General features: G+C 44.6%; 1 protein-coding gene across 1 annotated transcript in view; it reads left to right on the top strand.

The window, feature by feature from the left end:
* Positions 1-10,307: 10,307 nt before the first annotated feature.
* LOC110529564 (sodium/potassium-transporting ATPase subunit beta-1-interacting protein 2) overlaps positions 10,308-25,237 on the top strand; it is a 155,778-nt gene continuing 140,848 nt past the window's right edge. The window contains exon 1 of the mRNA XM_021611850.3: positions 10,308-11,419. Coding sequence (XP_021467525.1) covers positions 11,366-11,419 — 54 coding nt within the window. The 5' untranslated portion in view covers positions 10,308-11,365. The remainder of the gene's footprint in view (positions 11,420-25,237) is intronic.

Below are 25,237 nucleotides of genomic sequence, written 5' to 3'. Positions count from 1 at the left end.
CCCAGGTGAGCAGGCACCCTTCTCACCCAGAGCCCTCTGTTGCACATATGTTTGTGTCTGTCACGTGTCCTGAGTTTTCCCCGCATTCCCAGCATAAGAAACTAGTCGATTCAGGAGCGGCTGGGAATTTCATTGATAGAGCACTAGCTCATAGCTTAGGGATCCCCATTGTTCCCGTTTATGTGCCCTTCCCCGTTCATGCCTTGGATAGTCGACCATTAGGGTCAGGGTTGATTAGGGAGGTCACATGGGCATAGTGACTCAGGGGGGTCACATGGAGAAAATGTGTATTTTCCTTATTGACTCTCCTGCATTTCCCGTTGTGCTGGGCCTACCCTGGTTAGCTTGTCATAATCCCACTGTTTCTTGGCGACAGAGGGCTCTCTCTCTGTTTAGGGGTTTCCGTTGGTGCTACTACGGTAGAGAGTCCAGACCAGGTCTCCACCGTGCGCAATCCCCTTGAATATGCCTATTTGGCTCTTGCCTTCTCCAAAAAGAAGGCGACTCAATTACCACCTCATCGACAGGGCGATTGTGCGATAGATCTCCTGGTAGACTCTGCACTTCCCAGGAGTCACATGTATCCCTTCTCACAGGCGGAGACGGAGGCCATAGAAACATACAGTGGGGATAACAAGTATTTGATACACTGCCGATTTTGCAGATTTTCCTACTTACAGAGCATGTAGAGGTCTGTAATTTTTATCATAGGTACACTTCAACTGTGAGAGACGGAATCTACAACAAAAATCCAGAAAATCACATTGCATGATTTCTAAGTAATGAATTTGCATTTTATTGCATGACATATGTATTTGATACATCAGAAAAGCAGAACTTAATATTTGGTACAGAAACCTTTGTTTGCAATTACAGAGATCATACGTTACCTGTAGTTCTTGACCAAGTTTGCACACACTACAGCAGGGATTTTGGTCCACTCCTCCATACAGACCTTCTCCAGATCCTTCAGGTATCAAATACTTGTTCTCCCCACTGTATGTCTCCGAATCCCTGCATCAGCGGTACATTCGGTCCTCCACTTCACCAGCCTCCTCAAGTTTTTTTTTGTGAAGAAAAAGGAGGGAGGTCTGCGCCCGTGTATTGACTATCTTGTCTGTATCAGATCACTGTGAGGTATAGTTACCCACTACCGCTCATAGGTACAACGATAGAGTCGATGCACAGGGCGCACTTCTTCACCAAACTAGTTCTCAGGAGCGCTTACAACCTGGTGCGTATCCTAGAGGGAGACGAGTGGAAGACGCTTTTAGTTTCACCTCGGGGCACTATGAGTACCTCGTCATGCCGTATGGGTTGATGAATGTGCAATCAGTCTTCCAAGCCAATTTTCAGGGACCTGCACGGGCAGGGTGTAGTGGTGTATATTGATGAGATTTTGATATACTCCGCTACACGCGCCGAACACTCAGAGTGCTTGGTCGCCTGTTGTAGCATGACCTGTACGTGAAGGATGCTTGTTCTTCCAACAGTCCGTCTCCTTCCTAGGGTATCGCATTTCCACCTCAGGGGTGGAGATGGAGAGTGACCGCATTGCAGCAGTGCGTGAGGCAGCAGTTCTTAGGTTTTGCCAACTACTACCGGAGGTTTATCTGGGGTTTTGGTCAGGTAGCGGCTCCCATTACCTCACTGCAGAAGGGGGGCCGATATGCTTGCAGTGGACACCACCGAAGCTCTGCCCCTATGCCTTCTGCTCTATGAAGCTCAGCCCGGCGGAGCGAAACTATGATGTGGGGGACTGGGAGCTGTTAGCTGTCGTCAAGGCCTTGAAGGGGTGGAGACATTGGCTTGAGGGGGCTAGACACCCTTTTCTCATCTGGACTGACCCCCGCAATCTGGAGTACATCCGAGCAGCGAAGAAACTGAACCCTCGCCAGGCAAGGTGGGCCATGTTTTTCACCCGTTTTGTGTTTACCCTTTCCTACAGACCAGGCTCCCAGAACGTTAAGGCAAATGCTTTGTCCCGGCTGTATGACACAGAGGAACGGCCCATGGATCACACTCCCATACTCCCCGCCTCCTGCCTGGTGGCGCCGGTAGTGTGGGAGCTGGACGTGGACATTGAGCAGGCATTACGTTCAGAGCCCGTTCCCCTCCAGTGTCCAGCTGGGCATCTGTACGTTCCGTCTGATGTCCGCGACCGGCTGATCTATTGGGCCCACACATCACCCTCCTCTGGTCATCCTGGGATAGGTCGGACGGTGCGCTGTCTTAGTGGGAAGTAGTGGCTAAGGGTTTATGTTTCCTCCTGCTCGGTGTGCGCCCAGTGTAAGGCTCCTAGGCACCTACTCAGAGGTAAGTTACAACCCTTACCCGTTCCACACCGGCCGTGGTCGCACCTCTTGGTAGGTTTCGTGACCGATCATCCTCCCTCACAGGGTAAAACCACGATCCTGGTCGGTGTGGATTGTTTCTCTAAGTCCTGTCATCTCCTCCCTTTCCCCGGTCTCCCTACGGCCCTAGAGACTGTGGATGCCTTGTTTACACACGTCTTCCGGCACTACGGGGTGCCTGAGGATTTAGTGTCTGATCGTTCTCCCCAGTTCACTTCGAGGGTCTGGAGGGCGTTCATGGAATGTCTGGGGATCTCGGTCAGCCTTACCTCAGATTTTCACCCCGAGAGTAACGGGCAGGTGGAGAGAGTTAACCAGGATATGGGTAGGTTTCTGCGGTACTATTGCCAGGAAGGGCCGGGGGAGTGGGCAGCGTTCATGCCCTGGGCAGAGATGGTCCAGAACTCGCTCCGCCACTCCTCCACTAACCTCTCTCCCTTCCAGTGTGTATTGGTGTATCAGCCGGTTCTGGCTCCTTGGCATCGGTGAATGACTGGTTCCGGCGCGCGGAGGAAACATGGGACACCACCCATGTCCACCTTCAGCGAGCTGTGCTGTACCAGAAAGTTGGCGCAGACCGTCACCGCAGTGAGGCCCGGTGTTCACACCGGAGGACCGGGTCTGGCTCTTGACCCCAACCTGCCCCTTCGCCTGCCCTGTCAGAAGCTGGGTCCGCGGTTTGTGGGGCCATTTAAAGTCCTGAGGAGAGTGAACAAGGTTTGTTACAGGTTACAGCTTCCCCCCAATTACCGCATTAACCCCTCGTTCCATGTGTCTCTGAGTCTGAGGTGCGGGAAGTTCCTCCTCCCCCTCTGGACATCGAGCGTACTCCGTTCCATACTGGATTCGAGATGTCGGGCGAGGGGCCTTCAGTACCTCGTGGACTGGGAGGGGTATGGTCCAGAGGAGAGATGCTGGGTTCCGGTGGAGGACATGTTGGATCCTTCTATGCTGCGAGATTTCCACCGCCTCCATCCAGATCGCCCTGCGCCTCACCCTCTGTGTCGTCCCCGAGGTCGGTGTCAACGCGCTGCTGGAGCCAGGGTCAGGGGGAGGGGGTACTGTCACGACTTCCACCTAAGTTTTTCCCTCTCCTTGTTCGGGCATTTTTCGGCGGTCGACGCCACCAACCTTCTGGCCATCGCTGATCCATTTTTCATTTTCCATTGGTTTTGTCTTGTTTTCCATCACACCTGGTTCCAATACCATAAATTACATGCTGTGTATTTAACCCTCTGTTCCCCCTCATGTCCTTGTCGGTGATTGTTTATTGTAAGTGTATGTGTACGTCCGTACTGGTGTGCGTCGGGTTATGTTACACATTGATTTTTATTATTATGTTTTCCGGTGGGTTTTTGTGTAAATAAACTGCGCCATTGGAAACACAGTTATTTCTCTCCTGCATCTGACTTCTCTGCCGCCAGTTAACACCCTTACACCCAATGAGAGAAGTGAACAATTATTGGAGCCAGTGTCTTAAGTATTTATTATTCCAACCTCATAAAAATGACAAACTGAAAGGTTGACATTTTCGTAAAAATGACTTTAGATTGTAGTATATTGTATATTGTATTGTTTATATTGTAGTGCTTTTGATTTGACGGCCTGCCCATGACATCCCTTAAAAATGTGTTTGGGGATTTCTATTGGGGAAGCAGTTTTTGTCTATCTTCATGTTGTAGGCCAACTGTCTTTGACTTTGCCGTTTCACAACCTCTGCATACCAGCGGTGATGATGTGGCAGTAGGCCACAAGGTATCCTCATAACAGCAACGGTTCAAAGTGAAAGTGTGAAGAGAGATACGCTACATGGCCAAAAGTATGTGGACACCCGTTCAAATGAGTGAATTTGGCTATTTCAGCCTGACCCGTTGCTGACAGGTGTATAAAATTGAGCACACAGCCAGCCACCTTTCCAACAACTCAGTTTCACAAATGTCTGCCCTGCTAGAGCTGCCTGGTCAACTGTAAGTGCTGTTGTGAAGTGGAAACATCTAGGAGCAACAATGTCTCAGCCGAAAAGTGGTAGGCCACAGAGTGCTGAAGCACATAGAGCACAAAAATCATCTATCCTTGGTTGCAACACTCAATACCGAGTTCCAAACTGCCTCTGGAAGCAATGTCAGCACAAGAACTGTTCATCTGGACCTTCATGAAATGGGTTTCAGCCCCTGTAATAGGGTTAGAGGCAGAGAATCCCAGTGGAGAGAGGGGAACCGGCCAGGCAAAGACAGCAAGGGTGGTTCGTTGCTGCAGTGCCTTTCCGTTCACCCTCACACTCCTAGGCCAGACTACACTCAATCATAGGACCTACTGAAGAGATGAGTCTTCAATAAAGACTTAAAGGTTGAGACCGAGTCTGCATCTCTCACATGGGTAGGCAGACCTTTCCATAAAAATTGAGCTCTATAGGAGAAATCCCTGCCTCCAGCTGTTTGCTTAGAAATTCTAGGGACAATTAGGAGGCCTGCGTCTTGTGACCGTAGCGTACGTGTAGGTATGTACGGCAGGATCAAATTTTGGGGTTCTAGTCAGGATTCTAGCAGCCGTATTTAGCACTAACTGAAGTTTATTTAGTGCTTTATCTGGGTAGCCGGAAAGTAGAGCATTGCAGTAGTCTAACCTAGAAGTGACAAAAGCATGGATTAATTTTTCTGCGTCATTTTTGGACAGAAAATGTCTAATTTTTTGCAATGTTACATAGATGGAAAAAAGCTGTCCTTGAAACAGTCTTGATATGTTTGTCAAAAGAGAGATCAGGTTCCAGAGTAACGCCGAGGTCCTTCACGGCAGGTCTGGTTTGATTTCCATGGCCGAGCAGCCGCACACAAGCCTCAAATCACCATGCGCAATGCCAAGCATGGACTGGAGTTGTGTAAAGCTTGCCGACATTGGACTCTGGAGGATTGGAAATGCATTCTCTGGAGTGATGAATCACACTTCACCATCTGGCAGTTCAACGGGCAAATCTGGGCTTGTCTGATGCCAGGAGAACGCTACCTGCCCGAATGCGTAGTGCCAACTGTACAGTTTGGTGGAGGAGGAATAATGGTCTGGGGCTGTTTTTTATGGTTCGGGCTAGGCCCCTTAGTTACTATGAAGGGAAATCTTAACGCTACAGCATACAATTACATTCTAGACGATTCTGAGCTTCCAACTTTGCGGCAACAGTTTGGGGAAGGCCCTTTCCTGTTTCAGCATGATAATGCCCCTGTGCACAAAGCGAGGTCCATACAGAAATTGTTTATTAAGATCAGTGTGGAAGAACTTGACTTGCCTTCACAGAGCCCAGACCTGAACTCCATAGAACACCTTTGGGATGAATTTGAACGCCGACTGCGAGCCAGGCCTAATCGCCCAACATCAGTGCCTGACCTCACTAATGCTCTTGTGGCTGAATGGAAGCAAGTCCCAGCAGCAATGTTCCAACATCTAATGGAAATCCTTAACAGAAGAGTGGAGGCTGTTGTTGCAGCAAAGGGGGGACCAACTCCATATTAATGCCCATGTGTTTGGAATGAGATGTTCGGCCATCATCCCTATGGAATGCTTTCAACATTTTGTTGAGTCCATGCCCTGATGAACTGAGGCTGTTCTGAGGGCAAACTCAATTTTAGGAAGGTGTTCCTGATGTGAGGTATACAGTGTATATGCCCAAACCACAAGGGGGCACTGGGACACCCGGTGCGGCCTGTGTCACTTGCTTCTTATTAAAACATGAATTATTGCCCCGCTCTACCGAAGGCATTGTTAGTGAATTTAATTGGTTCATTATGTGAGCTTCTACAATCAGCCCACAGAGTTTCTCCTAATAGACTCACAGGTAGGCAGAGTATAGTATTATTATCCCACTGCTTGACAAATACCAACTCCATGCAAAATAGGTCACCCATATAGCCTCCACAGGAGTTTCCTAAATTGCCCAAGCCCCACGGTTATTATTAACTCTCTAAATCATTTAGTTTTTGGCTTGATGTGTGTATAAAAATGGAATTGATCGATGGAAAGAAAATAAAATGTGGGTAGCCCACCACCCTATTCTGGGTTCATAAATTTGGTCCCAAACATTCTCTCTTTCAATCAATCAATCAATCAATCATGTGTATTTATTAAGCCCTTTTTACATCAGCAGATGTCACAAAGTGCTATACAGAAACCCAGCCAAAAACCCCAAACACAAAGCAATGCAGATGTAGAAAAAATTCCCTAGAAAGACAGGAACCTAGGAAGAAACCTAGAGAGGAACCAGGCTCTGAGGGGTGGCAGGTCCTCTACTGGCTGTGCCAGGTGGAGATTAAAGGGTACATGGCCATTTAAGGCCAGATTGTTCTTCAAGATGTTCAAATGTTCATAGATGACCAGCAGGGATCAAATAATAATCACAGAGGTTGTCAGCTCAGTACCTCAGGAGTAAATGTCACTTGGCTTTTCATAGCTGAGCATTCAGAGGTCGAGACAGCAGGTGCAGTAGAGAGAGCGAGTCGAAACAGTAGGTCCGGGACAAGCTATCACGTCCGGTGAACAGGTCAGGGTTCCCTAGCCACAGGCAGAACAGTTGAAACTAGAGCAGCACGACCAGGTGGACTGGGGACAGCCAAGATTTTGGTATAATTTGGGTTAGTAATCCATGTTTGTTTTTTCGATAGCGTAATGTTTGCTGGAATATTTTCCCTAGAATATGGGCCCTTGTGAAAAATAATAAGCTACTTCCCATAATCAGGTGAATGAAAGTTTTTCTTCAAGTCTACTCTTTCGTAATCATTTTGGCACTCAATCAAAAAGAGCCCAGTGGCAATCTGAAAGAGCCATTACATTTTTGAGGATAAATACAGTATCTCTCTGTACTTTCAGATGGCCAATCCTTGTTAATTTCTCATTCTTAAACGGTTTGCACTAGAATACTAAAGCAGAATGCAAATAATTAAGCAATATCTAATACAAACTGCTATTTAAAAATGGAGTGGCTGCAGATCCGACTTTTCTGGACTTTTATTCCGACAGCGAAAAAAGTTCCCGAAGTGCATGTGCGAGATTCTCTACTTTACGCACAGTCTCTGCTGTTATACTCGTAGAGAACTGGCTACTCGAGCGAATGGTGCTCGTTTAATAAAGTTAGATCAAAGCTGAATCACATAACTGAACCAAATATAATAGCGCATTTTAATGTTACTGTAAGGCAAAAAACTTTTCTGGATGATTGGTTACATGTTTTTATCCTGGCGAGAGCTCGTGCCGCTAGGCAAATATGTGCTTTGACTGAAACAAACACAGGTAGGCTATACTCCAGTTTGTTAGCACCATCTGCTATAAAATTCGCTCATTCTACGTAATTCTTAACAACACTGTAGGCTACTTTGAAACAACACTGTATAACTCAAAAATATATAAATGTATATCCACATGCAATTAATTGAGATCAAATGGTTGGAATATAGATGCTTCGTGGACGTTTTCACTGTAAAACTTTAAGAATTATAATTCACAATTGACCGTGAGAAATGTGAAGGGAGGGTGACCACAAAAGTTGTTGCGTAAAGTAAAAAAGAAAGGAACGCAGAATGTGATTTGGATCTTCCGGTCTGGGGAAAAGGAATCTAGGGGACAGGACAAGGGGAGAGACGTGGTGGATCCACAGCCTCGGCCATTAAAAAACACAGGAGGAGATTATTCCACAGACCTCAAATAATCACAGTCATAAATAAAAACAGTGTAATAAATAGCATTTTTGCCCATGGTTTAAGATAGATTTTAATGCAATGGATTCAATGGGAAATTGAAAATGTAGATTGGTTTAATTTACTGTTTATTTTTTAATTGTATGATACCTTCAGGGCGTTTAAGACGTGTATCACTCTTTGCAAAGCACGAAACAGAGGACAAACATACAATACACATACCATAAGCCCATAATGGGCTGTGTACCTTTTCGTGCATCACAGGAGGTTTGTGGGAGGAGCTATAGGAAGTGTCAAATACATCAAATGTATGGAAACCAGGTTTGACTCTGTTCCATTGATTCAATTTCTATATCTCCTCCCACCAACCTCCACTGAGGTGATTTATTCTCTCTAAGACACTGAAATAATCAAATCAGTCATTTGACCAGGTGGAGCCTGAATTCCAGCAACACTGCAGCTGATTGTCCAGTAGCCACACATAGACCCTGACATCATTCTGAGTGACAGCTGGGGCTGTGCCACTCTCTTTGAATCTCAAGTTCACTGAAGGTGAAAACTCAACGTTTAAAAGGAGATAGCTTTATCGCACCACTAAATTAAGTAAAAGTCAAAAAGTTCAATCAATGCTGTCTGAGCTTAGTGAGGCTTTACAGAGGTGGACATTCACATGCTTTATTGACAGTTAATGTAGCCATTAACAGCTCTGAGTACAGGCACAGGACTACTTCATTAGACTTGCCAAATAAGATATGATGATCCATTACATAGAAAGGGCATTGAGGATAATGAGATGGTGCATGTTTATTATAAATTTGGATGTAACAGCTATCTTCAAAAAGGAAATATAGTGAATTACTCATCACGTACGTGTTAAGTCAGATATTATGGGCCGGTTTCTGGGTTATTGAATATCCACAAATAGAGTACACAAAAACATTTTATAAAACACTATGGGCTGACCAAAAAGACTATAGATAAGACAAGCCTAGCTCAGCTATCTCCATTGTTATTGACTGCTTTGTATACCCTACACCACCTTCCTATACGTTTGCCTCAAATAGTTTATGACAACCATCCAGCGTAAAAGTTCAAATATCACAGCAATTCAGTGACAGATCCCAAGTGTTGCACCAACAGGCACCTGGCCATAAAAACGTTTCATAGTTCATTTAAGGAAACGATTCTGAGATTACAATGGAGGAGCTATGCCAAAAGTCTTCCATTTCTCTCTAAAAAAATAATTCCAAGGAGGATGCATGGATGCCACTAGTCATTACCCCAGGATATCAGACAGTAAATACATGATACTGTCACTCAAGATTACCACAATAATTAAGCCATGCAATAAACACCACTACTGCTGTGTGTGTGTGTGTGTGTGCGTGTGTGTGTGTGTGTGTGTGTGTGTGTGTGTGTGTGTGTGTGTGTGTGTGTGTGTGTGTGTGTGTGTGTGTGTGTGTGTGTGTGTGTGTGTGTGTGTGTGTGTGTGTGCGTGCATGAGTGAGTGTGCGTGTGTGTGTGTGTGCGTATGTCTTTGCTCTCTCTCGCTCTGTTTGTGTGTGTACCAGAGAGGGAGAGAGAGAAAGTGATAGAGAATGATAACTGTCCTTGCCAATCAAACAATGTGAGGGGGAGTATACAACATGAGGGAAAATCAGGCAATTGTACAATGTACCCATTAGTGTATGTTATTTTCTTAGGCCACTTTGGAGTCATGTGTTTGGCTCATGGGTTGATGGCCGCAGGAAGATGGGGGGGGGGGAGTATTTTTCTCCACAAATATTTATTTTATTTTATTTAACTAGGCAAGTCAGTTAAAAACAAATCTTATTTACAAGGACCGCCTACCCTGGCCAAACCCTAACCCGGACAACGTGCCAATTATGCTCCGCCCTATGGGAGTAATAAAGGCCTAATTCACAATTTCAGTTTATCACGGGGTGCTGCAACAACCTTAGCACCCCTAATTCCGGCGGCTATGGTTGGACTTGGAAAAGCATGTGCATGTCTTTGGATGAAACTGTCCGCTAAAATGAATTAAATTAAAGGCCTGTTAGTATTGCCCTATTATTATTTGACTACATCAATAAGGTAACCTTTTTTTATCTTTCATTTAATTGAGGTGTTGTTCTGGATGACTCTCTGTCATCCTGATTTACAAGTGATGAATCAAAAGTATCATTAGTTCGATATCAAATCAACTCCCTGCGGTTGACGCCCAGTGCGAATCGGAACGGAGGGCTAATCCAGTGTATTCAGTGATGGCCAGGTCCTCAGTTGCACTCTATATCTCATCTCCGGCTCAAAGGAACGTAGCCGCTTCCCTGCGGTGTATAACACTGCGTGTGGTTCATTCAATCTGGAGCGTCAGATGGTGGGGCTGGCGACCGCGCAAGGTGAACCGCGTTTCTCTTTTGTCCGTCTTTTTACTGCACTGTCTGTCCTACCGACAATATCTACAGTATATGACTGGGATTCTCTATGTGTAAGTGAACAATGTTACATGTCCAACAAGGGACAATCAGCCGTTATGAAATCCGGGCGAGTGAGGATGCACAGTGCTGCTGAGAAGGATACTAGGACTGTGTTCAGCACCACCGATTTTGGACATAACTGAAATTCTCATATTCGTAGCATGCCTCCTATGAGAGAGCTTTAAGTAGGGAAAATAACGGCGGACTGCTTTGAATTCTACATTGTCCATGGCCTTTCTGTGTGAAGAGTAAAGGACGCGCGCTGTTTAGTTCAGTTGCAGACTGGGACCCGAACAACCCGACCGTGGAGGGAGGAGCGATGAGAAGAACCCCATCGGCTTAAAGAACACTGGCTTGCTTTGTTTCTCAGCAAAGGACCCTTTCAGAAATAGCCTGACACAGTTCATTTCTTCAAGTGGCCACTGTGTTCAGGATAGGATACTATTCTGCCTAGTGCAGACTGGCACTTTATTCTGGACCATGTTTGATTAGATTTTTTTTGTAGAACATTTTCAGAGGCTTTAATTCTAGTTTATGGTTTATCCCTGGACTGCTCAGACGTATAAAAACCAGATAGTAGGCCTAATTCTGCTAATTAAGAGCTGACCGACTTTCAGAATTTTGAACAACTGGACCCGTATGACTAATTCAAAGTTCTCCACTATTTGTTGAGACATAATATATATTATCAAATTGTTTGGCCAATCGTAATTGTCTTCATCTATTTGTGCCTGAAACGCACGCCGCTGTGCAGTGTGGTCGCGTCATTGGAACTGCCCGGGCGACCAGCGGAGAGATTCGGGGATTTGGGAGTTACAGCGACCCACGTGGAGCGGAGATCCAAAGTGGACAGTACACAATGGGTTGTTGCAGTGGCCGATGCACCCTGGCCTTTATCTGTGGCATGCAATTGGTGAGTTTATGACAATAATTATTACATGCGTAATGGTTTTCCTTATGGGGAGATGCGATGAGGGTGATATATATCTACTTCCCTGTACAGTAGTCAACTGCGGACATGCACTCCTAAGTCAACTATTCCGCCCTAAATTAATAGCTCTATGGTTAAGATGGCCTGTAACACCCTTGCCCAGTAGTACGACCGAATCCACAATTCAGAGAGCGGATCATTCCCTGGTGGAATATGATAATTTGGAGCAAAAGGGACGCTCTCACGCATCTATCTGCTCCTCCCGGTGCTCACTGACTGCACGCATGAGAGGCTTCTTACCAGCTGTACCACATGGGACAGATGACAGGGAAGCATGGTGATATGGCGGGGATGGGTTGTGTTTGTGAATGGTTCCGCTATACAGTCGGTGAGAAATGTCAAAATAAACCTAACTCCACAATTTACGATTTAGTTCATCAACGACTAGTGTGGGCGGTGTGAGCTCCGACGTCACATAAAATATAGTTTATGTAAAAAGAAAAAATATATATATATTGATTTCAGCACCCAAATAATAGCCCGCAATTACAAACTACAGTGTTCTTTGTAATTGCGGGCTGTTCTTTGGTTGCTGAGATCAGTTGTTTTTTTTATTAAACAAAAACGTCGGAGCTCCAGTCTGCCCACACTAGTCGCGACTCAACCCCATCGTAAATCGGGGAGTCGGCTAAAAACCATGTAGGATTATTGTGGAATTAGATGGATTGCAACCGATAATGCAATCATCAATGACTCAAATGTACTGGAAGTGATGCTAGTCAACATACTGTATTCTGGGTAACATTATCACATGCAGTGGCTGATGTCAGGTGAGGTGATGGACTATTATTGCAGGTGTTCGGGTCTTTTAGAGAGGCAAGTAGCCTAGTACATGCCTCTTGTTTCACCACTCATGAGGATGTCTCTTTAATCATAATAAATGTGACCTTTAGCCTACAGTGACTCACTGTCACTTAACTGATAGTAGGTGGTGGTGACAATCTCAACACTATCCACCAGCTGGTATCTATGATAAATCACCCTAGTGTGATAGGTCACATGACATTCCAAGTTTTGTTCAGCTTGCCCCTTAAGCATGTGCAGATGGCTATACATTTCGTATAACATGCCCCTGTTAGAGAGACTCAGCCGGAGTGGTGGTGGGCAAGGCCACCCCCCTGGAGTCTTAATTACAGCTCACAGTTCTCCTGGCTAGAGACCTAGCTATGGGTCTGCTCTCCTCACATGGTTAGCAGATTGCTGCACTTTTACAGAAAATGCTAAGTCACCTCCTTTCTAAGAGAGTTTTATTCCTCTCTTAGCACTTGAAAAGGACATGTTTGCAAGTATATTTGGTTGTAGTGAAAATGTCTCCATTTGTGCTACTGTTAGTTTACTCAAACTTTTTCATATGTTCTGATGAAAAATGTCCGTGCTCCACAGACACTGTGTACCTGTTCTGTACAGTGAGTGTTGTTTGATGTGGGAGATTTCAGCTGAGATCACAGGACAGCTGTGTCTGAAAGCCCACTCTGGATTTGTTCTGAAGCACTGATACCTTGGCCACCCTCACCCACAGATATTCCTATGATCAATAAGCTCTCATGCACACAGAGCTGGAGATGACCTTTCCCAATCCTCCTGACAGGCTGGATTTAGCCAAACACGTCTCTGGTCCTGTGTAGCCTACCTACTGCACGCCAGGGTTTGCTCGCTCCCAACACATCTGTGGTGTCTCAAAGCTGCAGTAGGAATGCATCCTTTTCCACTAGGCCACTTTTAGCAGCAGCAGCAGCAGTTAGTGTTTTGTTAATGCTCTGAAGCAGCAGCTGTATTTTTGGCAACAGACTCCTCTAGTCGGTAGGAAAGTCCTGTTAGGCTTACCTAATCATCTGGGCTTTTCCCTTTAACTCGAGCTGACTGCTTGGCCTTGGCTGATGTCAGAACTTGTAAAACTATTTCCAAACCATTTGATGTGTAGTCATATTATAGCATAGCAATTATGCACCAAAAAATATAGGCCTCATTATTATTGCAATATATGCATGTGCCTTGATTAGACCATTTGAACTTAACAGTTTATCATGCTGGGTCTTTCAAGCATCGCCTCAGTATATTGGTAAACACAACACTTAAACAACCAAGAACTAATGCTCTCAAAACGACTTCAAAGGGACCATTTGTTGTCCAACCATATGACCCATGCTAAATAAGCATGAGGAAAAGCTTTTAAAATGCTTTAATAACCACAGTTACATTTTGCCTTTGGTTTGTGCTTCAATCCGTGCTTCAGAATGGATCTTAATATGGGGATAATTCACACAATACCGAACAAGGATTAAGAGGAGATTGTGCTGTTCAAGTGTATCTGATTAATTGACCAATTATGAAAATGAAATGTTACACAATGTAAGGGTTTATGGACCTGTTTTTATCCTGCTTTTGAACCTCTCAGTTATTATTCAGTTTTCATTAATGACCTCATCACGTGCACGTTGAAATGCTGTGTAGTTTACAGTGTATTTCCTCTATCTCTAGACTATTTTTTTGTGATAGCTTAACCTATCAAGTAGGCTTCATACTACATACATTTATCATGGTTAATGTCACATTGCTAGTATGTTCCACTGAAAAAAGCTTCACACATTTACATTTTCATACATATAAGTAAATATATGTAAAATTGTTAGATATGCTAGCTTCTCATTCTACCCCCTGTTGGTGTTTCTGTGGGAGCAGAGATAGCAGATCAATATGAATATGGTTCCTCAGTAGTGTAAATTAGCCAGGTTCCCTAGCTCTTATTGTATCTTTGTTATCTGATAGTGAAAGTTAAACACTGCCATCGCTCATCAGCATCTGCTGGAAAGGAAAGGCGTTAACCATTGGACGTCAAGTTTCTCTGTTACAGCTGGTTACGACCACCAACGAACTACAACTCATCGCCCTGTGTTGTTATGGGATAGTCTCATTGTTGTAGGATGTTTAAACAGCAGCAGGGTAAGGTGGCTGCTGAGAGGGACAGTAGATAGGAAGCTGTTGACCAGATGGTTGCAGCATTGGACCTTTAAAAGATAATTGGTCCTAAGTTCTTTGATTCCAGCTTTTTATATCAGTGAATGTTAACTGTGTGCGTCACCCCTAGACATGCCTGCAGGCTAAACAAAGACAGCTGGATAGGCCGTGTGTGTGGCATGAATTAAACCCTATAAAGCAGTCAATGCATTTCTAAGGAAAGCTGTTAACTGTCCAGAGCACTTACCCTGTACTATTCTTACATCTGAAATAGGGGACATGAAAGCTGGGCTATGTTTGAAGATGTAATTTCCTGACTGATGTTGGCTACTGGCAGCTGGTCTCCGTGTGGTTGCTAGGTGTGGGAGGTCTGATTGAGCTGTGGCTCTCTGAGGAGGGAATGGTGTTCAGGAGGCCTGCTCATTTACATGTCCTCCAATTACATTCATTCACTGTATGAAGTATTGTACGCTGTGTTTCCACAACACATTAGTGGTGTGGAGAAACATAAATAGCTATTATAGCTTTCATATCAGTGCATCATTACTAGAGTATTAAGGTATTTTCTGCATTTCCATTAAGGTATTATGTTCAAGTAAACTGACACTCAAGTCTAAGTCAAATTATGGGAGGGGCAGAATCTCCAATAGACTAATTAAGTCCAAGCAAAAAGCCTCGAGGTACACAGCAATTACAGCGTTATTGACCAAGTTGGTATTGCATTCCTGAATGAGCTGTAGTTTGTTATTTATGGTCCGTTTGCTGTAGATCATTGAAGCAGGGCAGGTAAACAATTGGGAATATGTGTTTAGACTGATATTGTAAACTAATTGGTTGGGCGATTAGTAAATGGACATGCCTTTATAATTAATCTGGAATCGAGTCTGAAGAAATGTATCCACTTATTTTATGTAGTGAACTCATCATGTTGATGGTCTTTAAGGGTATCACGACTCTATTCACAACTCCAAGCCTACAGGATGAGATATGAGATGTCACTTACCTCCACATCCTCTACAGTACCTACTCATTATCCATATTCTGTGCTTATCTAGCATAAGAAGTTTCTGCTGATGCTCAATTTGACATTTTTGTTAGGATTGGTATGCCTACTTTCAGGTATATCCATTAAACGTTCATCCTGACAACGTGATCCAAAGCAAACATCTGGAGGGATCATAAAAGAGCATAGAGGAGATGCATCTACAAATTGGGCCCTAACAGTCTTGGTGGAGAATTTCATTGAATTTAGGAATCAGAATGCGAATTCACTCCAGAGATGGGGAAAATGAAGGATCAATCCCTGATCGTGATGGCAAAGCCATGTCTGTAGAATGACTGGTATAAATTGTCCAAATTCCTCACCTCAGGGCCCATATTTGTCTTCTGCTCTGCAGTCCCAGACCTGCCATCAGCACACTTATATGATATTATAGGTATTAATGAATATAGCACTACCCTGGCTGCAAATGCATAATTGCATTTTGTCTCTGCTATGCTTACCCTGTAATCCATTTCATACATTCATTCTTGTCATGGAGGTAAGCCTAGCAAGTATCAGTGTTAGGAAGTTTACTTCTCTGCATTTCTGTTTCATGTATTTCATGTCTTTAGGGATAGCATCTGTCTAAATCTATCCACTGGTGCAGTAGGCTGTTGGTTTCATTTTTTACTGGCTGTTTTTCTCCCAGTTGTAACATACTAAGCTGGATTTATGCATTTGGCTTCCAACACAACAAGGCTTTGAATTAGGCCCTGACAGCAACACTTTATTGATTCCGGGAAAAAAAGCAGGTTGTGCGACATCATTAGCCTAGAAAAAATCTGTCAACAGCTACAAAGTTGCCATCAGCTGGCTCGGAACATGACTTTAGGTTTTCAGCATTGACAGATGGGGCAGTAAGTTGGTGGGTAAATTCTCTCTCAATATTTACTGCCTGGCTTGCAAAACCCCCTGCGTTTATCCAAATGGAGAGCTAGGTTTTGCCTGGTTTGTTTTTTATTGTTTACCCCTTAAGGTGAAAATCCTCTTGTTCCAAGTGAACCAGTACAGTATGCTTGTTAGCAGATCAAAGGATCATTTATTTATATAGAAATATATGGGAGTAACTGCAGAGTGGTGCCATGTTTCATTAGATTTTATTGGCTTATGAGTCTACTAAACTATATCCTGAGGCTATTTGTAGTACCACCACTAACCATATTATAATGTAATAACGTCCCTTGATTAGATTCTAACATGGGTTATTACAATGAATGCATTATTTTCCGCCACGCAGTCCTATCAGATCCAGACACATCCCTTCAGCCTTTACACTGATTTTGCTGAGGGAACTAACACACTGCAAACCCCTATGCTACTCTCTCAGCTACCTGTTCTAATTTGATTGACTCATCCATCCCTTCTGCACAAATTATAGAGATTACACAACGTTAGAGGAGCGGTGGCTTGCTTCTCAGCATTGTCTGCCAACCTCTGAAGTGACTGAGGCATTGCCAGTCGGTGGTCTATGCAGTCAGAAAGATGAAGGTAAATAGTGTTTGCAGGTTGAGAGATGAGAGGTACATGTCACAGAAAGCTGCCTGTCATGTAAAGAAAGTCCTTGATGTGGAGAAGAGCAAAATCAATCATCTCCTGTACTGCCATTGATATCTAAGAAGGCAGAAAGATTTAATGACTCTTCAAAATGTTATAAATCCCTTAAATCTTAGCAAGACCCATAACTATGAGTGCTGTGAATATGTGTGTGTGTGTGGGGTGGGGGTGGGGGGGGGTGGGGGGGGGGGGTGGGGATCTCGTCACTCTAGAAAGTTTATGCCCAATTGCTTTTAACCCCTAATTTTACCTTAACCTGTCCTCTCATCCCTGTCTATCTTGCTGACAGGAGAGATGCCTTCAGTACATACAGTAGTACAAGGACAATGAGATGAACCCCAGTGCTGCTGTCTGTTTGTTAGGGTAATTCTCCATTGAGCTGAAGTATTTTTTTAAAATGACAGAGTATCTTAGCAACAGCAAGTAACAGGCAATAAATGCAGGCAGCACAATGTGTCTAACTGCAGAGGTATTTAAATTGGACTCCCAACTTCTGACAGCTGGACAAGCTACTAAAAATTCCAGCTTTGTCTGACAACAGCACTGTGAGTTAGGCGTTAACTTTTGATAACTAAATGCAGTCTGCCAACCAAAGTTGTTATTCTATCCTGCTCAATCTCTTTCCGGCCATTTGACTGTTGTCAGAACGCTGTGAAAATGCAATGAAAGCATGTGGCTCGGTAGAGTGGCTATGAGGCAGCGAGGCATGTGAGAGGTGGTTGTAGAGAGACGAGGGCAGGCCTGAGTGGCCACAGGTCTAAAGGCACATCAGAGGCATTCTGCAGGGTAATTTTGGAGGACCTTGGGGGATAAACAGAGCTAGCCGCTGGATGGGGATGGGATGACTAGGCTAGTGGATGACTGATTAATGCCAGAGATAAGTAAACATGGCGCTGTGGATGGGCACGTTCACGGCTCTGAGGACAGCTCTCATTACATGGGGTTTGACCTCAGCGATGAGCCTTGAGTGTGGGGATGTAGGGCAGACACCATGTCTCTGTGAGGACCTGCCTGCCTGTTCATTAGAGGGATGGATTGATACGTAAACATTGTAGAAGTGATTGGTTCAGGGATGCTTAGGAACAATGACAACTGACTGTTCAAGAGATGAGGGGCCTGTGCCATGATGACATGTCAAAAAATGTGTTATATTTTAGCAATAAGGCACGCCGCTAAGCAGAGTGCCTGGCTACAGCCCTTAGCCGTGGTATATTGGCCATATACCACAAACCCCTGAGGTGACTTATTGCTATTATAAACTGGTTATCAACGTAGTTAGAGCAGTAAAAATCAATTGTTTGTCATACCGTGGTATACGGTCTGATATACCAGGGCTGTCAACCATTCAGCATTCAGGGCTCGAACCACCCAGTTTATAATGATACTTTTATGATGTGAGGAATTTTTATTCTGACAGAAAGCTGTTATTTTGGTGAAAAAATGTATAGTTATTAGATCAATATATAAATTGACTGTTTCAAGCTCCAGTTGTTACCTATGAATCTTCTCCTAAAAGCAGTGTTCCCAAACTTTACAATCTAATAATAAACAGCCTGTTCCCCATTAAATATGAATACCGGTACCCATAGTGCCTCTGCATAACCTGTCTGCTGTGTTAAATCCCTGGAGATGTTCTCTCTGACTGCAGCGGTAAAACACTGAGTATGTAATCCCATTGAGACCAAAACAAAGATGCTTATATGAAACAAGACATGGCGGGGGAGATGAGGGAGAATCAAACCATGTAACTGTTCTTGTAGCCACTTCTGTGGTGTGTATGTGTATGCATGTGTGTGTTGCGTGTGTGTGTGTTGCGTGTGTGTGTGTAGCTTAGAATGAAAGGACTGCATGTGAGAGGGAATACTCAGCGGTCTTTGTAGGAGTGAAATCCCAAGTATAACTCAAGGCATTGCATGCACGAACTTGGCTTGTGTGAGTTTTCACTTACTACCCAGATATTATAATGAGACAGGGTGATGACCTTCACAAACAACAGCCCCAGACAGCCCGGGGAGGTAGACTTGTTATCCCGCTCGCTCCTCTCACTAAGCTTATAGATAATGCCTGTCTGTCTGTGACAGTACCAAGCTAGATTGGTCTTGCTCTGTGTAGCTCTGTGGTTGTTGAGGACTGATGTATGACATCCAATCTCCTGCTGGAGGAAGCCAAAGGCCCCAAGACTGCCTCTGTTGTCTGTGCTGTGCCTCAGGAAATAAGCAGGCCTCTTTTGTCATGTGGCCCTCATAACATCTCATTTGGAAATGCTGTCAAGGTGGGGGGGGGGGGGGGGGGGGGGGGTTGGGTTGATTGATAGTTTGATTGATTGGCTGGTTGACTGATTGATTGATTGGTTGATTGATTGGTTGACTGATTGGTTGATTAATTGATTGATTTTGCCAGTAAAAAAAAACAACATACACACAGTACATATATTTTTAAACATGACAGGGATAACATAAAAAAGGCAGAGACTTATTTCCATTGTGGTCCATAAATTCCATGGTGCAAAAACATTACAACATTAGGCTACACACATTACATAGAGATGTGAAGAGAAAAAACTGATGTGAAGAGAAAAAAATTCTACTGCTTGATCATTAGCCGGAGGTTTGACCTATACTGAAGTCTACCAGTTACAGTGGGGCAAAAAAGTATTTAGTCAGCCACCAATTGTGCAAGTTCTCCCACTTAAAAAGATGAGAGAGGCCTGTAATTTTCATCATAGGTACAATTCAACTATGACTATGACATGACTGACAACTTCAACTATGACAGACAAAATGAGAAAAAAAAATCCGGAAAATCACATTGTAGGATTTTTAATTAATTAATTTGCAAATTATGGTGGAAAATAAGTGTTTGGTCAATAACAAAAGTTTATCTCAATACTTTTTATATACCCTTTGTAGGCAATGACAGTGGTCAAACGTTTTCTGTAAGTCTTCACAAGGTTTTCACACACTGTTGCTGTTTTTTTGGCCCATTCCTCCATGCAGATCTCCTCTAGAGCAGTGATCTTTTGGGGCTGTTGCTGGGCAACACGGAATTTCAACTCCCTCCAAAGATTTTCTATGGGGTTGAGATCTGGAGACTGGCTAGGCCACTCCAGGACCTTGAAATGCTTCTTACGAAGCTACTCCTTCGTTGCCCAGCCGGTGTGTTTGGGATCATTGTCATGCTGAAAGACCCAGCCACGTTTCATCTTCAATGCCCTTGCTGATGGAAGGAGGTTTTCACTCAAAATCTCACGATACATGGCCCCATTCATTCTTTCCTTTACACAGATCAGTTGTCCTGGTCCCCTTGCAGAAAAACAGCCCCAAAGCATGATGTTTCCACCCCCATGCTTCACAGTAGGTATGGTGTTCTTTGGATGCAACTCAGCATTCTTTGTCCTCCAAACACGACGAGTTGAGTTTTTACCAAAAAGTTCTATTTTGGTTTCATCTGACCATATGACATTCTCCCAATCTTCTTCTGGATCATCCAAATGCTCTCTAGAAAACTTCAGACGGGCCTGGACATGTACTGGCTTAAGCAGGGGGACACGTCTGGCTCTGCAGGATTTGAGTCCCTGGCGGCGTAGTGTGTTACTGATGGTAGGCTTTGTTACTTTGGTCCCAGCTCTCTGCAGGTCATTCACTAGGTCCCCCCGTGTGGTTCTGGGATTTTTGCTCACCGTTCTTGTGATAATTTTGACCCCACGGGGGGAGATCTTGCGTGGAGCCCCAGATCGAGGGAGATTTTAAGTGGTCTTGTATGTCTTCCATTTCCTAATAATTGCTCCCACAGTTGATTTCTTCAAACCAAGCTGCTTACCTATTACAGATTCAGTCTTCCCAGCCTGGTGCAGGTCTACATTTTTGTGTCCTTTGACAGCTCTTTGGTCTTGGCCATAGTGGAGTTTGGAGTGTGACTGTTTGAGGTTGTGGACAGGTGTCTTTTATACTGATAACAAGTTCAAACAGGTGCCATTAATACAGGTAACGAGTGGAGGACAGAGGAGCCTCTTAAAGAAGAAGTTACAGGTCTGGAGCCAGAAATCTTGCTTGTTTGTAGGTGACCAAATACTTATTTTCCCCCATAATTTGCAAATAAATTCATAAAAAATCCTACAATGTGATTTCCTGGATTTTTTTTTCTCATTTTGTCTGTCATAGTTGAAGTGTACCTATGATGAACATTTACAGGCCTCTCTCATCTTTTTAAGTGGTAGAACTTGCACAATTGGTGGCTGACTAAATACTTTTTTGCCCCACTGAATGTGTGTTCCAGCACATAGGCTTCCTTCCTCTGCATAGTTTTAGCTGTTATGTGTTTTACTGAGCAACACACAGATTATATACTGTATGAATTGAGTTAACCATATCACATTACTCTGTTCCTGGTCCCTCTGTAATCCGATCCTATTGGTTTTCCTGCTGTTGTATTGCTTTAACACTGGGGCTAAACTACACACCACACAGAGTGTACTGTTTCAGCCAGCAACTATCTGGAAGTACTCTCTTCATGCTCTGCAATGGAATCTGTAATCTGACTGAACCTAATCAGTTGGACTGCCGTACTTTAACAACGTGAGTGTACAAGTAAACACAGTCATACACAGTCAGACGCGTCACTCTCAGAAATGCCCCACATAAAAACCAACAATGACAGTAGCAAACTATAGTTTGATTGATAGAAATGGTGAGAGACAATATTCGTGAAGCCCGTTATGTCAGGTGTCCAATCCCCATACAATATTTTTTATGAATGATGGAAGCGGCAGTAATGAGTGGGCCGACTGGGCTCTCTCACACCTCTGCAAGGCACTTACGCTGATTGTCTGTGCGGCGCTGGTAACCCGATCATGGCTGCTCATAATGCTGTGCTGATGGTGGCGGTTGAAGGACAGATGAGGGTATAATGCCACGCGCATGGCTCCAGGTTGCCAGAGCTGTGAAAGCAATTCCAACGTGTGATCTGTCAATGAGCAGGGGCTCAGATGCAGGGCCAGGGTCTGGGATGGGGCCAGTTAGTCAGGGTCAGCGGAGGTCAGCCAGCTTGTCTGCCAGTCACCTGGGTAACACCCTGAGATGGCTTCACTGTAGCCAGAGGTCCTAGTGCTGGCCAGGTCTGGACCCAATGTCTCCCATATTGATTTGTAGGCTGTTATATGAAAACCTAGTAAATGCCGCTCTGCTTTGAGATTACTAGATGGTCAGATGTTCTTTTTATAAAATCATGAGCTTACCTGCAAAGTGTCCCTTTCAATTGCAAATACTATTAGGTGCTTTTTCCAAGCGTTACAGTATGTGGATGAATTATTATATGGTTTCAGTGCAGGGCTGCTGTAAGGGCCTATATAAAGCCCTGGAATCCTGACCAAATCCTTTGATTCTGCCGAGTCTTTCAAAGGAATCAACCGGGTTCCATCATAGCAGATTTCAGTACCAGGGATTTGGCTATATTTCTGCCCAGAAGCCCACCAAAGCGCTGCAGAGCCAGGCCTAGCTATCTTCATGAGGTGATTTTTATGGAGGGGTTATGGGATTGGAGGACTGGTTACTCAGCGCTCACTCACTCTGATCGAATTGGTCGTTCCATATCATTTCAGCAAGCAATGACACCCACCATTGTTCTGAAATTGTTTCTGTAGTTAGAAACAGATAAGATTAGCATTCTTGCAACAATATTTTGTTTAAGTACACTGAGTGTACAAAACATTAGGAACACCTGCTCTTCCCATGACATAGTAGACTGACCAGGTGAATCCAGGTGAAAGCTATGATCCCTTATTGATGTCACTTGCTAAATCCACTTCAATCAGAGTAGATAAAGGGGAGGAGACAGGTTAAAGAAGGATTTTTAAGCCAGAACCTGGTAATATCAGGATGTAGGATGGAACAGAAACCTAACTTCAATGACTAATTACTCTGAACAGGAGGAAAAAAATATAAACACATTCACCGGGAATACATTAGGATGAAGGATGAAGAAACAATACTCAAAGTCACAGCATTGCTTACTCTTAGCAATCTTGTACAGTGGTTTTTAACCTAGAGATTCTTCACCGTCATTGGGGTCTCTTCAGGAATTTTCAGGAAATTGGGACATTCGTTACATTGTTCCACCCCCTTCTCCCCCTCACACAGAACAATCACCCAATTGTATATTGTCAGACATAGAGAACTGATACTATAAACTCACTGTTGGGGTGGGATTGGCGTGGGATGTGGGGGGTCCATGGGTGGCTTTAGACCATTTTTTGGGATTCCTCATGTCTAAATCATTGTTAGAAAAACATTTGGTCCAATTCGGATCTTAGGTACTATATTTCAAATTCCAATCCTATTTTATTGGTCACATACACATGGTTAGCAGATGTTAATGCGAGTGTAGCGAAATGCTTGTGCTTCTAGTTCCGACAGTGCAGTAATATCTAACAGGTAATCTAACACATTCACAGTGACTACCTTATACACACAAATGTAAGGGGATGGAATAAGAATATGTACATATAGATATATGGATGCGTGATGGCCGTGCGGCATAGGCAAGATACAATAGATATGAGATGAGTAATGTAGGAAATGTAAACATTATTAAAGTGGCATTATTTAAAGTGACTAATGATTCCTTTATTAAATCAATTTATTAAAGTGGCCAGTGATTTGAATCTGTATGTTGGCAGCAGCCTCTCTATGTTAGTGATGGCTGTTTAACAGTTTGAGATAGAAGCTGTTTTTCAGTCTCTCGGTCCCAGCTTTTATGTACCTGTACTGACCTCGCCTTCTGGATGATATGGGGTGAACAGGCAGTGGCTCGGGTGGTTGTTGTCCTTGATGATCTTTTTGGCCTTCCTGTGACATCGGGTGTGTTACGGTGAGTGAATGAGGACCCAAAAGCGAACTAACTTAAACAGAGCTTCTTTAATAACCAAACATAGGTAGGCTCAGATAGACCGGCAGATTCCGACAGGACAGGACAAGGTTACAGCAAACATGACGATAGTCTGGCTCAGGCATGAAACACAACAAACAAGAATCCGACAAGGACAGGAACAAAAACAGAGAGAGATATAGGGGACTAATCAGAGGGAAAAGGGGAACAGGTGGGAGAAGGGGTGACGAGGTAGTCAAGAGGAGACAAGGAACAGCTGGGGGAAAGCGGGGGAGAAAAGGTAACCTAATACGACCAGCAGAGGGAGACAGGGTGAAAGGAAAGGACAGAAAGACACAACATGACAATACATGACAGTACCCCCCCACTCACCGAGCGCCTCCTGGCGCACTCGAGGAGGAAACCTGGCGGCAACGGAGGAAATCCTCGATCAGCGCACGGTCCAGCACGTCCCGAGAGGGAACCCAACTCCTCTCCTCAGGACCGTACCCCTCCCAATCAACGAGGTACTGGTGACCACGGCCCCGAGGACGCATGTCCAAAATCCTGCGGACCCTGTAGATGGGTGCGCCCTCGACAAGGATGGGGGGGGGGGGGGGGAAGACGAGCGGGGGCGCGAAGAACGGGCTTAATACAGGAGACATGGAAGACCGGGTGGACGCGACGAAGGTATCGCGGAAGAAGAAGTCGAACTGCGACAGGATTAATGACCCGAGAAATACGGAACGGACCAATGAACCGCGGGGTCAACTTGCGAGAAGCCGTCTTAAGGGGAAGGTTCTGAGTGGAGAGCCAAACTCTCTGACCGCGACAATATCTAGGACTCTTAGTTCTACGCTTATTAGCAGCCCTCACAGTCTGCGTCCTATAACGGCAAAGTGCAGACCTGACCCTCTTCCAGGTGCGCTCGCAACGTTGGACAAAAGCCTGAGCGGAGGGGACGCTGGACTCGGCGAACTGAGATGAGAACAGCGGAGGCTGGTACCCGAGGCTACTCTGAAAAGGAGATAGCCCGGTCGCAGACGAAGGAAGCGAGTTGTGGGCGTATTCTGCCCAGGGGAGCTGTTCTGACCAAGACGCAGGGTTGCGAAAAGAAAGACTGCGTAAGATGCGACCAATAGTCTGATTGGCCCGTTCTGCTTGACCGTTAGACTGGGGGTGAAAGCCGGAAGAGAGACTGACGGAAGCCCCAATCAAACGGCAAAACTCCCTCCAAAATTGAGACGTGAATTGCGGACCTCTGTCCGAAACGACGTCTGACGGAAGGCCATGAATTCTGAAAACATTCTCGATGATGATTTGTGCCG

This window comes from Oncorhynchus mykiss, chromosome 8, assembly GCF_057628025.1.
Source record: "Oncorhynchus mykiss isolate SJ-2025 chromosome 8, ASM5762802v1, whole genome shotgun sequence".
NCBI classification, from domain to species: domain Eukaryota; kingdom Metazoa; phylum Chordata; class Actinopteri; order Salmoniformes; family Salmonidae; genus Oncorhynchus; species Oncorhynchus mykiss.
This window is presented reverse-complemented; position numbering and strand designations above follow the sequence as displayed.